The sequence below is a fragment of the Mugil cephalus genome, chromosome 8 (genome assembly GCF_022458985.1).
Source record: "Mugil cephalus isolate CIBA_MC_2020 chromosome 8, CIBA_Mcephalus_1.1, whole genome shotgun sequence".
NCBI lineage: Eukaryota > Metazoa > Chordata > Actinopteri > Mugiliformes > Mugilidae > Mugil > Mugil cephalus.
In genome coordinates this window covers 19946561-19959342 of record NC_061777.1, presented here as the reverse complement: position 1 = coordinate 19959342, position 12782 = coordinate 19946561, and the positions used below count along the sequence as shown (strand labels likewise).

At 44.1% G+C, this 12782-nt stretch overlaps 1 protein-coding gene across 22 annotated transcripts in view; it reads left to right on the top strand.

Annotated features, from left to right (window-relative positions):
- rimbp2b (RIMS binding protein 2b) overlaps nt 1-12778 on the top strand; it is a 73442-nt gene extending 60664 nt beyond the window's left edge. For 5 of the 22 annotated variants that reach the window (XM_047591746.1, XM_047591745.1, XM_047591742.1 and 2 more), the window contains 11 exons: nt 397-1173; nt 2308-2416; nt 2955-3080; nt 4450-4631; nt 4758-4926; nt 5077-5139; nt 5366-5469; nt 5999-6025; nt 6548-6619; nt 8054-8188; nt 10508-12778. In XM_047591746.1, coding sequence (XP_047447702.1) covers nt 397-1173; nt 2308-2416; nt 2955-3080; nt 4450-4631; nt 4758-4926; nt 5077-5139; nt 5366-5469; nt 5999-6025; nt 6548-6619; nt 8054-8188; nt 10508-10705 — 1962 coding nt within the window. In that variant the 3' untranslated portion in view covers nt 10706-12778. Of the gene's footprint in view, nt 1-396; nt 1174-2307; nt 2417-2954; nt 3081-4394; nt 4632-4757; nt 4927-5076; nt 5140-5365; nt 5470-5998; nt 6026-6547; nt 6620-8053; nt 8189-9040; nt 9162-10507 lie in introns of those variants that run through there. The other 17 variants (XM_047591761.1, XM_047591755.1, XM_047591762.1 and 14 more) reach the window with 14 other exon arrangements.
- Nucleotides 12779-12782: the final 4 nt, after the last annotated feature.

Sequence of the window (12782 nt, the reverse complement as noted above, 5' to 3'; positions counted from 1 at the left end):
TCATCTGTCTCTCAGCTGTGCCACTAACTCAGCCTGTAACTTGACGTTTCGTTCGAGTATTTCCCTCATTGAAAATCTGTTGGCAAAAATGTCACTCCATCTCGGATCCTTGACAGATTCCTGTTCAGAGCATGCCATTTCCTCCTCACGGAATGAGACTGCATGTCTTACTACATTGCCACAAATAACTAATTCTGTCTTTATTTTGTCTTTCCCCCCCATTTGTTCTTATTCACATAAAAACTGTGTTTTTCCCCGCCTGTTCTAAAAACCCGTCGAAAAAACTTTTCAAAACCCCCTCGCAAAAAAAAAAATCTAAACTGAAACTTTTGAATCGAACGGACTCTCAATGAACTGTGAAATTGTGGAACCTTTCTGCCTCGGCCGTGGCTGAAGGCGTACTACAAGCGTCAGGACTTGGCCGAGGAGAGAGACTGCTGGGATCTCCAGAGGGAGGTGGTGAAGCAGAAGTCGCTGCGCAGCAAGCGTCTCCACAGCATCCCCGAGGTGGCCGAGGAGGAGTCGGACAGCGTGGACAGCATGGGTCAGCGTCTGTGCTTTGAAGACGGCGGCCGGCCGGGGACTCCTCACACCCAGCGGAGGATGTACCCCCAGGACCCTCGTGCGCGCAACCATCCCGCCTCCAGCAAAAATTCCCGCCTGCAGCGCCAGCGCTCCTCCCCTCGCTTCACTGACAGCCGCTACTGCTACAACGCGGACAACCTCATCTTGGGACGACCCAACCGCCAGAACACCAAGAGTCCCGACAGTGGCTTAGACTGTGGCAGCGAGGAAGAGGGCTCTCTGGGGCGGGGTCATCGAAACTACTATGCACATGGGAGTCCGATGAGGGGGCCTGTGCGCGTCATCCACTGTGAAGGCCCCGTAGAAAGGCGGGCGCTGGCTATGGGCCGTAAAAGAACTCTCACCCGCCAGTGCAGCGTGGAGGAGGAGTTCTCTGACGCCCCAGCGACTGCAACCAAGTCAGTACACACGGGTGACTTTAGGAACAGGGATCACTTTGGGCCTGGTCGGGAGGCCGGGCCGCGAAACTACTCCAGGGAAGGGGCCCTGAGCGAGGGCAGGCTGAACGAACTGGACAGGGTCTATTACAGCCCCCACAGGGAGGCTAGGGCCCAGTCTTTGTCCAGGCTCAACCGGGACCAGCCGCTGGTGTGTGATTCCGACTTTCTGCTGTACTTTCCATCAGCAAGCTGCAGCCATTCTGTTTTTCTAAATGTTGTCCGTTTTTTATGATGACCCCCTTCTTTTTCATTTGGCTTTTTTTTCTCCCTCCTCATTCTTGACAAGTTATCATGTGTTCATGGTCGATCTGATTTGATTGTTTTATTTTGTGTGGATTACTTTGCTTGTATTCAGAATGTTAGGTGGAGTTTAAAGTAACGCTTTCAATTACCTAAAGGCCATTTAACCGAGTTTTGACTTCTCATGTCTCTGAGGGTAAAAGGCTCCATTTAAAAGAAAAGTCTCTGTGCAGTGCATGGGGATGTGCTGCTCCTGTCTTTTCCTCCCCGTCTGTGTCACCTCTCCGCCAGCTGCCAGCTTCATATGTCGCTCTCCATGTCTGGCCCTCTAGAGCTGCAGATGTAGCGCTCCGCCACGTGCCTCGAGCTTCATTTCAGCACACGCCGCCTTTGCATACAAAATAAGGCCAAATGAAGTCTGCTGCAGCCTGCGGGGGATTCATTTAGCCTTCAACCCATTTGCATCATCACTTGCTTATCTATTTCACTTCTCTCAGCAAAAAAAATAAAATGTCTTGTTCATAATAACTTCTCATATATTACATTTTTTTGGCAGTAGTTATCCAAAGCCCTGGGCTGCAGCTATAATGACTTCGCTCACACAACTACATCTTTAACACGTCTGTTTCGACCACACTCGCCCGCCATTTGTCATCTTCTCATCCACTGTTTATTCTGTCTCTTGTGCCGTCATTTGCTTCCTTTTCTCATCAAGGAGCTGACATGCACAGAACAAAACAATCCAAACAAATGGTCTTTAGCTAAACATCTGATCCCCAGTCCTGAGCCCCAGTCCATGTTGTTGTGTTGGGGGTTGATTTGATTTACATGTTTTGATGGTTTGTTGAGTTTCTTTCTTACTTTTCTTTCTTTCTTTATTTATTTACTATTATTTTGCCTCCCTAAGGACAAATGGAAGACACATCATTTGCTCTTAAGGTTTTTCAGTTGTTTTCACAAGATTGAGGGATTCTTTTGCTTGTCTTCACTCTGCAGGCGACTTGTTGTTCTAACCTCTCATCTGTTGTTTTTTACTCTAAAGATCATTGGGAACTCACCGTCGCATGGGAGCGCGGATCGTCTGGACCATTCAGGGAGGAGGCCGGTTCACATCGGCACCCCCCCTCAGCGGCGACCCATCCCATCCATTGGTTAGTGAGGTCACCACATGAGGATCTCCACCTGCAGGGCCACCTGATGTTTGTGCTATTTATACCATGTGTTTCCCTTGCCCATGTTAGCCGAGCTGTACATCTCTCCCATAGAGCTCAAACAACCACGTAGACGACCCCCCCCCCCCCCCCCCCTCTTTTTTTTTTTTTTTTTTTTAGTTGTGGGGTGTTTTTACACCCTGTAGCCATCCATCCTCATGAGCTGGATTCGCCAAATGTTCACATGCAGTTTTGCAGGAAAGTTATCGCAGACACACTCCGCATACCTGTGTTCACTGTAGGTTAACATGTTTCCATGACCGCCCAGTCTGACCTTACCGCAACCATTGCTGTTTTACACCCAGTGACTCCAGAGTGAAACCTGTTGCCTTTTACACCTCCCCCTACCTACCCCCATCCTCCTCGCCTCAGGACAACCTCATCATCCTTCTGTCTCAGCATGAGTGAATGAGCCATGGGCTAGAGCAGAGTGTGTGTGCGGGGGATCTCTGACCGTTGTGATTGGTGTCTTCTGTAGAGATCACCATGGACAGTAACAGTGAGGGGAGTGAGGGGAACCTCTCACCCGTCAAGGAGGATGTTTACTATGGCAGTGTAGCTCGGCGCAGGATATGGCGGTCTATGTCCTCAGAGGATCAATATGGTATGTGGTGCAGCTTCTCTCCAAGATGACAATTCATCATGTCAGTGCCAGAAAAGGCCAACAGTTGTTCTTTGAATACATGCAGTGATATCATGGTGGTCTTTGTTCTGTGCTGGACAGTTAGCTGCTTTGTTCAGTTTAGCTTAGCCCAATAAAGCTGACGGGGGAAGACAAGACTGGCCACTTTTCCCGTTGCTGGAGAATGACAATCCCTTCCCTGTATGTACTCCTACACCTTCAATCCCAAGAAACCCTAACCCGCCCACTCTTCCCATTCACCCTTCATATCCAGGCCTCCCCACCCTGCCGCAACTTAACCCGCCCTACTCTTCCTTATCCTCTCCGCAACCTCCTCTTTTCCTTCTCCACCGGCCTACATGACACCCCACCCGGTTTACTATATTACTTTTGCATGACCCGTTTAAACTACAGTGAGAAGGAAAGACGCACTTACTGGAGGAATTAGTGCACTTCTGCCTTGTTGGTATCACTCGGTTGCACTTCCATTAACTCTGCAATAGACGAACATGTTTGACAACGTCGGAGCGCATTCTACATTCACATCTCCCCGAAAGCATTTCAGTTGCTTAGTCGGTACTCGTTGCAGCCCCTCTGAGCCATTACTCAGACTTACAATCTGCCATTGAAACATTTAACATGGTGATCCATGAGAAGCATGGGGAACTGATATCAGGTTCATCCCTTCCCCCTCACTGTCCCTGATATCTGCGTTGCCAGGAACTGCCGGGGCATTCGATGTGTTGTCTCCCACGGGAATGTGCCTCCTTTCCCTCGTTGGCGCTGCACATTGTTCCCAGATGTGACCTAAAAGCATGAGATAACACCTGCATTTCGGTGTAGGAATGCTCTCCCCGTCATGTCTAATCCAGGGAAAGCTTGCATGCTGATCAGCCTCTGCGAGATAAGGCAGTGAAACAGCAATGAACAACAGCCCAGTGTTACTTGTGTCCTCCTGGTGTGCACAGTCATTGAGTTTCCCTCGCACCCAAAACTGCTTGATATGTGTTTCCTGTCTGTGCTGTGTTGTTCTGTGTCCAGTGATGTTTGGTACCTGACACACCAGCAAACAGAGATGTGTGAACAAAGAACCCTTAGATTGTGAAATCTTTCACTTTTCGCAAGTGAGCGTTTTTTTCTCTTCTTCTTTTTTTTCTTTTTTTTTTGACGCGCAACAGATTGAAACTATAATTATCGCATTCGACTTCTGGCTCTTTTTTCACACATGCATCTCATCCCCCCTCTCCCCTGTCAGCTCTAACAAAGAGACATCTTCTGCTCTCATTGCCTCTACAGCCAACGTGGCTGTATAAGGCTGGTAGTAGCAGCAGAGGCCTCCTCTATGTTTCAGACGGCTATGGCGGGCGCAGACACGGGCGGGGGCGGCGCTCCCCAGAGTACTACGAGGAGTCTGAGCTGGAGGAGATGACCCGTGTGTTCGTGGCTCTGTTCGACTACGACCCCATGTCCATGTCGCCAAACCCAGACGCTGCGGACGAGGAGCTGCCATTCAAGGAGGGCCAGATCATCAAGGTGGTGACTTTATTCTTGGCGCTGTAACACCTACAGACAGACCGATAGATAGATGGATGTTTCTATCAGTGCTATCTGTCATCTGTTTCTAACTGAGCCTCTTCCTCTGATGCTCTGTTCTTTTAGGTGTTTGGAAATAAAGACACAGATGGCTTCTACAGGGCAGAGATCCGAGACAGAGTGGGTCTGATCCCCTGCAACATGGTCTCTGAGATCCAAACGGAGGACGATGATATGATGGACCAGCTCCTTAAGCAGGGCTTCCTCCCACTCAACACTCCTGTGGAGAAGTTAGGTGAGACATGATCTTCCGTAAAGGACTGCCTGGCTTTGCTTTTCTCTTTCACCCTTACAACCTCTGACTTAATGCTGTACTGTAAACTGTCTTTTACTGACTTGCGTCGCCTCCTCCCACTTAATTATGTTTTTCTGCTTTCCTGTGAAGTGAACTGTGACCGTTTCAAAGATGGCCGCTCAATAAATCGCAGGTCCAGAAAATCTAAGAGAGGTCTGTGTCCAGCAAGATGCTCTTCTGCTTTCTCCTTCTTCTTAATAGTTTTTCCCTCATTCCTTACAATCCTTTACTTATCTGTTGCTAATTTCTTCCATGTAAGCTCTACTAATATGACACAGTTCACAGTTCAATTCATCGCTGATCATTGCACATTTTTTTTTTATTACCACAAATTTCTCTCGCCCTTGTTTCTGTATTTTATCACTTTTCCTCTTCGCAGAAAGAAACAGGCGGAGCGGGCGCCAGCATCCGATGTCGACGCGGAGGATGGTGGCTCTGTACGACTACGACCCCCGAGAGAGCTCCCCCAACGTTGATGTTGAGGTACTGTCCTCCTGTAGATCCCGCTTTCCTTGTTGTCGTGACCGTTCTCTGCCACAGCCGCCACGTTAGCGACAGCGCAAAAGACGCAACAGCACGAGACCTTTTTGAGCCGCACGGGCGCTGAGATGAGCCCTGTGGGAAAACGCACTTAATCCGCTCTGTTGCCGAGTTACGTGAAAAGATTAATACCACTGTTTTGTCTGTGTGTTGAAAATGATTAGACATGAGAAATCAGGGGGAGAGCCGGTCTGTCTAAAGTTTAAAATGTATCTCTATGAATTATATATATGAAGTTACGTAAATGTTGTAGCTGTAGCTTCATATTTAACACACAGGTGCGGTGCTATACTCATACTCTTGTCTAACTCTTGATGAGACCATGTTGAATAATTGAATTAGATAACGAGGAGTTACAGTTAGCACTGTGTTAGCTGGAGGATTGAAAGTACTTTCCCATGCTGTTTTCTTTGGGCCCTTCCCCCTGGTTTCACTTACTCTCACCTTTCTATTGGCATTGCCACCGTCACAGTATGAAGGCAGCAGACTGAATGAGGAGGTGAGTGAGGCTGAGGAGGGTATGGTAATGTCTACTCTGTGTGTGTTTCCTCCCCTCGTTTGTTGGAGTGCAAAGGAGGAGGTGGGCTTCGGACGACAGGCCACAGCCCTCTGTCCTCGGTGGTCATGAATACAGCACCCCCATGCATTGCCTGAGCCAGCATCTCCCCTCCTCGGTTTGGTCTTTTGTGTCGACCTCTCTCCTACATACTGTACATACGCTCTGTTTGGTTTGTGTGTTCTGGGGACTCCCCATAGCAGAGACGTGCCCAGTGTGTTTCAGTCCTGTCTTCAAAGTTACTCCATTTGATGCATTTACAGTTGCAACAGTCCGTCCGCTGAGACTGAATTGACACTCGTGTTTAAGATGCATCACATTGATTTGGAGAAGGAAGCACAACATTTCAAACCCATCAAACCCCACTAGATTTGATGTTTGGGAAAGTTTTTCGGCACACTTAAACGGCTGTGGACGACAGTACGACAGGCTGAACGCACCTCACTGCTTGTTCTTCCTTGACAGGCTGAGCTGACTTTCTGTGCTGGTGATGTCATCACAGTATTTGGTGAAATAGATGAAGATGGCTTTTACTATGTAAGTACGCAACGTTCCCCAAAGCTTGTCAAGTTTTGCATAAGGCACTTAAAGCAAAGAAAGGATTTGTTCAGAAATTAATTCTACGAGATAAGTTTGTTGTATCTGCAGTAAACCAAGTTGCCAAGGTTACTTCTGTCTGTTTATATTTTTTGGCATGCACACCGATCAGCCACAACATTAAAACCACTGATAGGTTAAATAAATAACTTTGGCCATCTTGTGACAATTCAATTCTTCTGGGAAACATTTGGACCTGGCATTAATGTGGATGCCACTTAGACATGTACCACCCACCTAGACCAGACCAGACCAGACCAGACCAGACACCTCCACCCCATAGCAATGATACTCCTTGACACACACACACACGCAAAATCAGTTTAGGAACAACATGAAGAACAGCACAAGGTGTCGACCTGGCCTCCAAATTCACTAGATCCCAAAACTGATCAACTATCTGTGGTATGATGCACACAGTCCCCTCCCCTCAACCCATAGAACCCAAAGACCCCCACTAACAACATCCTGTTTCCAGACACCACAGGACACCCTCAGAAGGACCATGTCTATTCTGATGAGTCTCAACTGTTTGGAGACACAAGGGAGACATACACAATACTAGGGAGGTGGTCATAATGTTATGCCTGATTGGTGCATATGTAATGCATGTACCCACATACAATGAATTGCAGTTACAGAGGAAACATACTGTTAAAAAGGGTTAAGATAGATAACGCTTAAAGCAACCTCATCTTATATGTTGTATAGCGTCTTTCTACCAGTTGGTCCCAAAGCACTTTACAGCCACAGACACATCTACCCATTCACTCACTCACACACATTCACACACTAGTGCCACACACCAAGGACAACTGGGGGTTCAGTGTCTTGCTCTTTCAGGATACTTTGGCGTGTGGCACGTTCTGGGATCGAATTGCTAACTCTCTGGTTTGTGAACTACTCGCTCTACCTACTGAGCCAAAGCTGCCCTCATATATACGAGATGTAAAATCACAACTTTACAGGAAAATAGATATGTAATGTTTATGCCAGAATCAACATTTTAAAACATTGTTCAGATTTGGACCCATCTCCTAAATTTAAAATTGTTTTGTTTTGTGTGTCATGAATTACAAATTTTACAACTTTATTTTTTTTCTGAAAATCCAGCTTTTTTAAATTTATTTTAATTTAAATTTTTTACACTGCTTCCATGATCTTTTAGTCTTTTATCCTAATATGACGTAGTAAAGGACGGTTGCAACCAGCCCTTGAAACCAGGGTTACAGTAAAATAATCAAGGGACCAGTTCAGAGAAATATAATTCAGACATCAGTTGTTGGTTCATTTCCCGGCTTTAATGTGAACTTTCTAAGTCTGGGGAAAGTAAACACAGCAGAGGGAGTCTCACTGTCCTCGTGTACTCCACAGGGCGAGCTCAACGGACACAAGGGACTCGTTCCTTCCAACTTTCTAGAAGAAGTGCCTGATGATGTAGAGGTTTTTCTCACAGACTCACCATCTCGATACCCCCAGGACACTCCAGCACGGATAAAGACCAAAAGGGTACATGCTCCTTCGCAGTACTAGCCCTCTGTCATCCATTTACTCTTTTCAGTTCCCTCTATCTCCTTTAGTTTTGTGTCTGTGTGTGTGTGTGTGTCTCATTGATCCAAGTACAATGGGATTTCTGACTTTAGAGCATTACACTGTATCTATGAAGAAGAAGAAGAAAAAAAACTTTAAGACTAATACTTGACAGAGGCACTTTTATTTTTCATGTTTACTGCTGTGAAAGGGGGGAAGTTGTGCATTGTATAATGGATATATTGTATTCATAAAGCATTCTCAATGAGAGTCAAACGGAAGGGGAGAAGCTCCTGTGACTTTTTACTTGCGCCGTGTCCAGAAAAACAGCAGTTAACACATTTTGCACATGCATATTAAGCATTCGAACAGATGCTTTATGAATATATTCTGTGTTCATTTCTAATAGAGTAAATAGTTTTGTTGTACTGAAAGATGAACTATGTAGTCTGTAGCTCAGCATGGTATATAGTCCAGATGCATGAATTCTTGAACATTTTCTATAAAGATTAGTCTAGCATAGTACGACTTTTGTATTTGCTCCTGAACGCCTTGTTTTGTAAATTGCTTTCTTGTAAAGTAGCACGTAAAGGTCACCTAGCCTATGTTGCCATCAGAGAAGAATTTCAGAAGTAATTATTTATTAAATGTACATATGTGATGTTATTTTTGTGTTTAACAAATAATGCAACTGTTGAAAATATTGATAGGTGTCATCAGATGTTGATTTCTTCGTGTTCTAATTTGCCATTGTCATAGTGCAAACTATTGAAATGCCATCACCATATATATTTTTTTTTACTTCTTTTCCTCACCCGCTTGGCAAAACAGAAGAAGAGTGTTCATTTCACACCTTAAAGGCTCTGTTTCCGTCACGTAAGTGAGCAACTGAGGATACCAAGATTACGCTCCCCTCGTCTAATGCAGATGTCATGGGTACCCTTAGTTTCTGGTATGCAACATGTATACTTTGTATGACATTCCTTTAGCGTTGCTAGGCCTTTGTAGGTAGTTTTAGGAACCTTTTGTTTGTTTGCTTTTGTTTTATCCAAACACTCTGTGAATACTGTTGGTTGGCAGGACATAACCCTAGCCAATGCATTAGACAAGAAGTATGGTATCTTCAGTTGTTTCTCTGAGTGTTGTACATGGCAATGTCCGTCTCCTGAAATAAGTCCTGCTGTAACTCATGGTAAGCTAAAAGGCCATTGTTGCACAAAAAAATAAAAAACAATTTGATAGTGTGACATATACAGAAAACCTTCCAAGTTTATGCAAAAATACCAAAAGTATCCATTTTGATTTTGCAGTTCTGATTACACTGATGGAATATTTAAAAAAAAAAAAAAAAAAAATCAGTTGAGGCAAAGGAGTTATTATTTATTTATTTATTTTTGGTTGTTAATCTGTGAAACAAGATTAGAACATTTACTGATTTAAAGTGAGACTATGCAACTTTTGCTGAGAAGCGACCTCTGCGTCTACGATTGATCGTTACAAGATAAACAATAAGACAAATAAAGAATGATAATATTTATCAAACGTAGTCATCAAGAAATTTTTATCCCGTCAGAATTAGCAAGGCTGCAGCCACAAATCCATTCAGATTATTGGACCGGGTAGTGCTTAGTTTTATTGTTTTGAGCAGCTTTTTATTTTTGCAAGTGAAACATTAGCTTGTTCTCTCAAAAGTTACCTAGCTTGCTTTAAAACCACACGTTCCATGTTGTGGTGTGTGAACTGAACTTCTAAATCGGTCAATCTGTCTCCCCGAAGTGCAATTTAAAGGAGCCTTTTAGCTCATGATTACAGAAAAGGAATAGTGGCTCGTAGTTTCTCTGTAACCCAGTTGTATCAGTAAATATCTATTTCTATTTAAGAGAAAGGAAAGTGAATGTGATATAAATATGCCCCCCCTTTGTCCCAAAATACAAATGTATCCGTCTGTGTGAGAGAAACTGCCCTGCCTTTGATAGTCATTGTGGGGAAATGTTGTTACACCGATGTGGAAGTTAGTCAATGTCATGCTTAAATTCTATGTTGTCGTAGCTTATTTAAAGCAGATTTGTTCAAATAAATAAATAAATACATGTTTATACCTGACAGAGAGGGCGGGAGGGTAGCAGTGTGTATCTATACCTGAGTGTACAGGACAACATCCAGGGAGGTAGACTTCAGAACTATTGTGGCCCTGCTGAGACAGAAAGGACTTAAGAGAAAGAGGGGAGTAGGGACTGAGGTGTGAGAGACAGTCGGCTTTTTAACACCCTCAACTGTCCCTTACGGGTCTCCCATTAGGTTCCATTGGAAAAATCGGCTCCGCCCAGAAGAGCAGCCTCTCCCACAGTGCGCCCACACCTCCCTGGCTCTGGCCCTGCCACCGTGGGGCCCGGCAGTCCCATCAGGGCCCCAATGGACATGCACTTCTCCAAAAAAAGAAAGGGACTGCTCTCCAAAGGGAAGAAACTATTGCAAAGACTCGGCGCTGTAAAATAACTTCCTGACCTACTTGGAACGTACCATCCACATCCACGTAGTGTTTTTATTCATTTGTTTATTTTTAAATTCTCAATATTCTACAGTGGACAGGTGGCATTTGTGAGCTTAGCAAATGCTTTATTCTTGTACATCTGTTGTATACTAGAGTATTTGTATTTTATTAACAGTACCAATCGCATATTTTCAATAACACATTTCATACTAGGGTCTCATGACCTCATGGTGTCAGACGATGTAGTGTTGAGCATCTTACCTCCAAGTCTCTGGCTGGGGAAGTTCTGTTGTGAACAGATGGGGCTCGGAGCCATTTCCACTTTGCGCTCGGTCAAGTCTGGCACTTAACAGACCACGAGTCATTTAAATTCCGGGGGCTTAGATCATTTTTGGAGTCCGTTTTGAATATGATAGATGGACTCTGGAGCGTCTTGACTTGGGCTCGTTCAAAACAGACAGTCACATTAATATTAAGAGAGGTTTGATGCTTTACTGCAGCACATTCCCTCCTGATCCCTCGGGGACGCGTGTTGTGTGACGGGCTCGGAGTGGTGCAGTACACTTTGACAAATCAGCAGAATCAACTCTCCTCTTCTGCTCTATTTCAAGAGCTGTGACAGAGTCATGAGTTCCCCTCACACAAACACGACGGACACAGCACAAGCACATACTGTATCTACTACAGGGTCTCTGCAGTAAATCAACCTGAACTGAAATGCCTAGCAGATCCAACCTCCATGTATTTGCCTTATAATCGCACAATGGTTAGTACTTTGTCCAGTAGGAGATGCAGTTCCATGCCTACCACTCATTTACGTTGTTCTTTTCAGAAACCTGACTCCGTTTGCAGATGTTAATCCTGACTTGTGACATGCAGGGTAACGTGTGACCGCCGTGGTTCCCGTAGCTTGCATAGAACCGTCCGAGACCCCCGTGTTTACAATATACATCATTCACGCTTAAGGCCCAGATATAAAAATGCAGTTTTTACTCTCAGACACGGACAAGAGATGAGGTAAAGAAAAAGAGTGTCCCAGTAACAGATTATTTGGCTACAGAAGAAAAAAACAAAAAACGAAGGGACTTATTTTTGACTGTGATGCCAGATTTAAAACAGAAGTTATATAAGAACAAATAGTTATTCTGTGTGATATACTATCAGCAAATTAAGTGGTACTGCATATGAGTTACAACATACGACAATTCACTAAGCTACAAGTTTGATTCACAGTAGTATACAGTGAGACACAAGGCTACCTCTACCCTCCTAACCCAGACTCCACTAGATCCGATGTTTATTTAAGCCAATATGTCATTGACGCCTGTTCAGTGTCCCACGTTAATGTTGGTGCAGGATACAAGTACTGTATATCGATAAATAATATATACATATATATATATATATATATACACACACAAGCATATATCTACACCTTAATGTAGAGTAGTGAATGTAAAATGAATTGAAAGCCAATGTATTTTCAAAGCTGCCCAAAAGGATTGTGCAGATGTCCGTCTTTGTGCGTGAAATGAAAAAGTCCACCTCTTCCTGTATCTTCTCACATCATACCGTTTTCCATTTCATCCTCCCATGTACTTTAAAAAATCTAGCCTATTTTTTCTACACACAAGAGTTTAACTGAAACTGCCAAAAAAAAAGAGAATGTATGCAAAAACATTCTGAAATACTTTGTGTACAATTGTCGGCCGAGCAGCCTCGATAACCTGCAGTAGACTGATGACCATCCTTTCCTATGTACGGACCACGTCCTCAGACATTGCTTCTATTCATTTTGAGTGACTGTTGCTCTTTTTGTACTTTGTCCATTTGTAAAATTGTTTTTAAATGTTTATACTTGATTTTCAAACTGCCTTTTTTGTACATTTAACTTTATAATCAAACAGTGCAAGCTTTCCCCATGGTGTCTTGAAGACCATATTGTTTAAAAGTCTGCAATTGTGTGCTAGCTTTATAAGAATTATCAGCCTATATTGGTGGTTACAAATTACTGTGTGGGTGTGCATGTGCAATCTTTTATATAAAAAAAAATCTAAATAAATTTGATATTTTGTAAAGTTT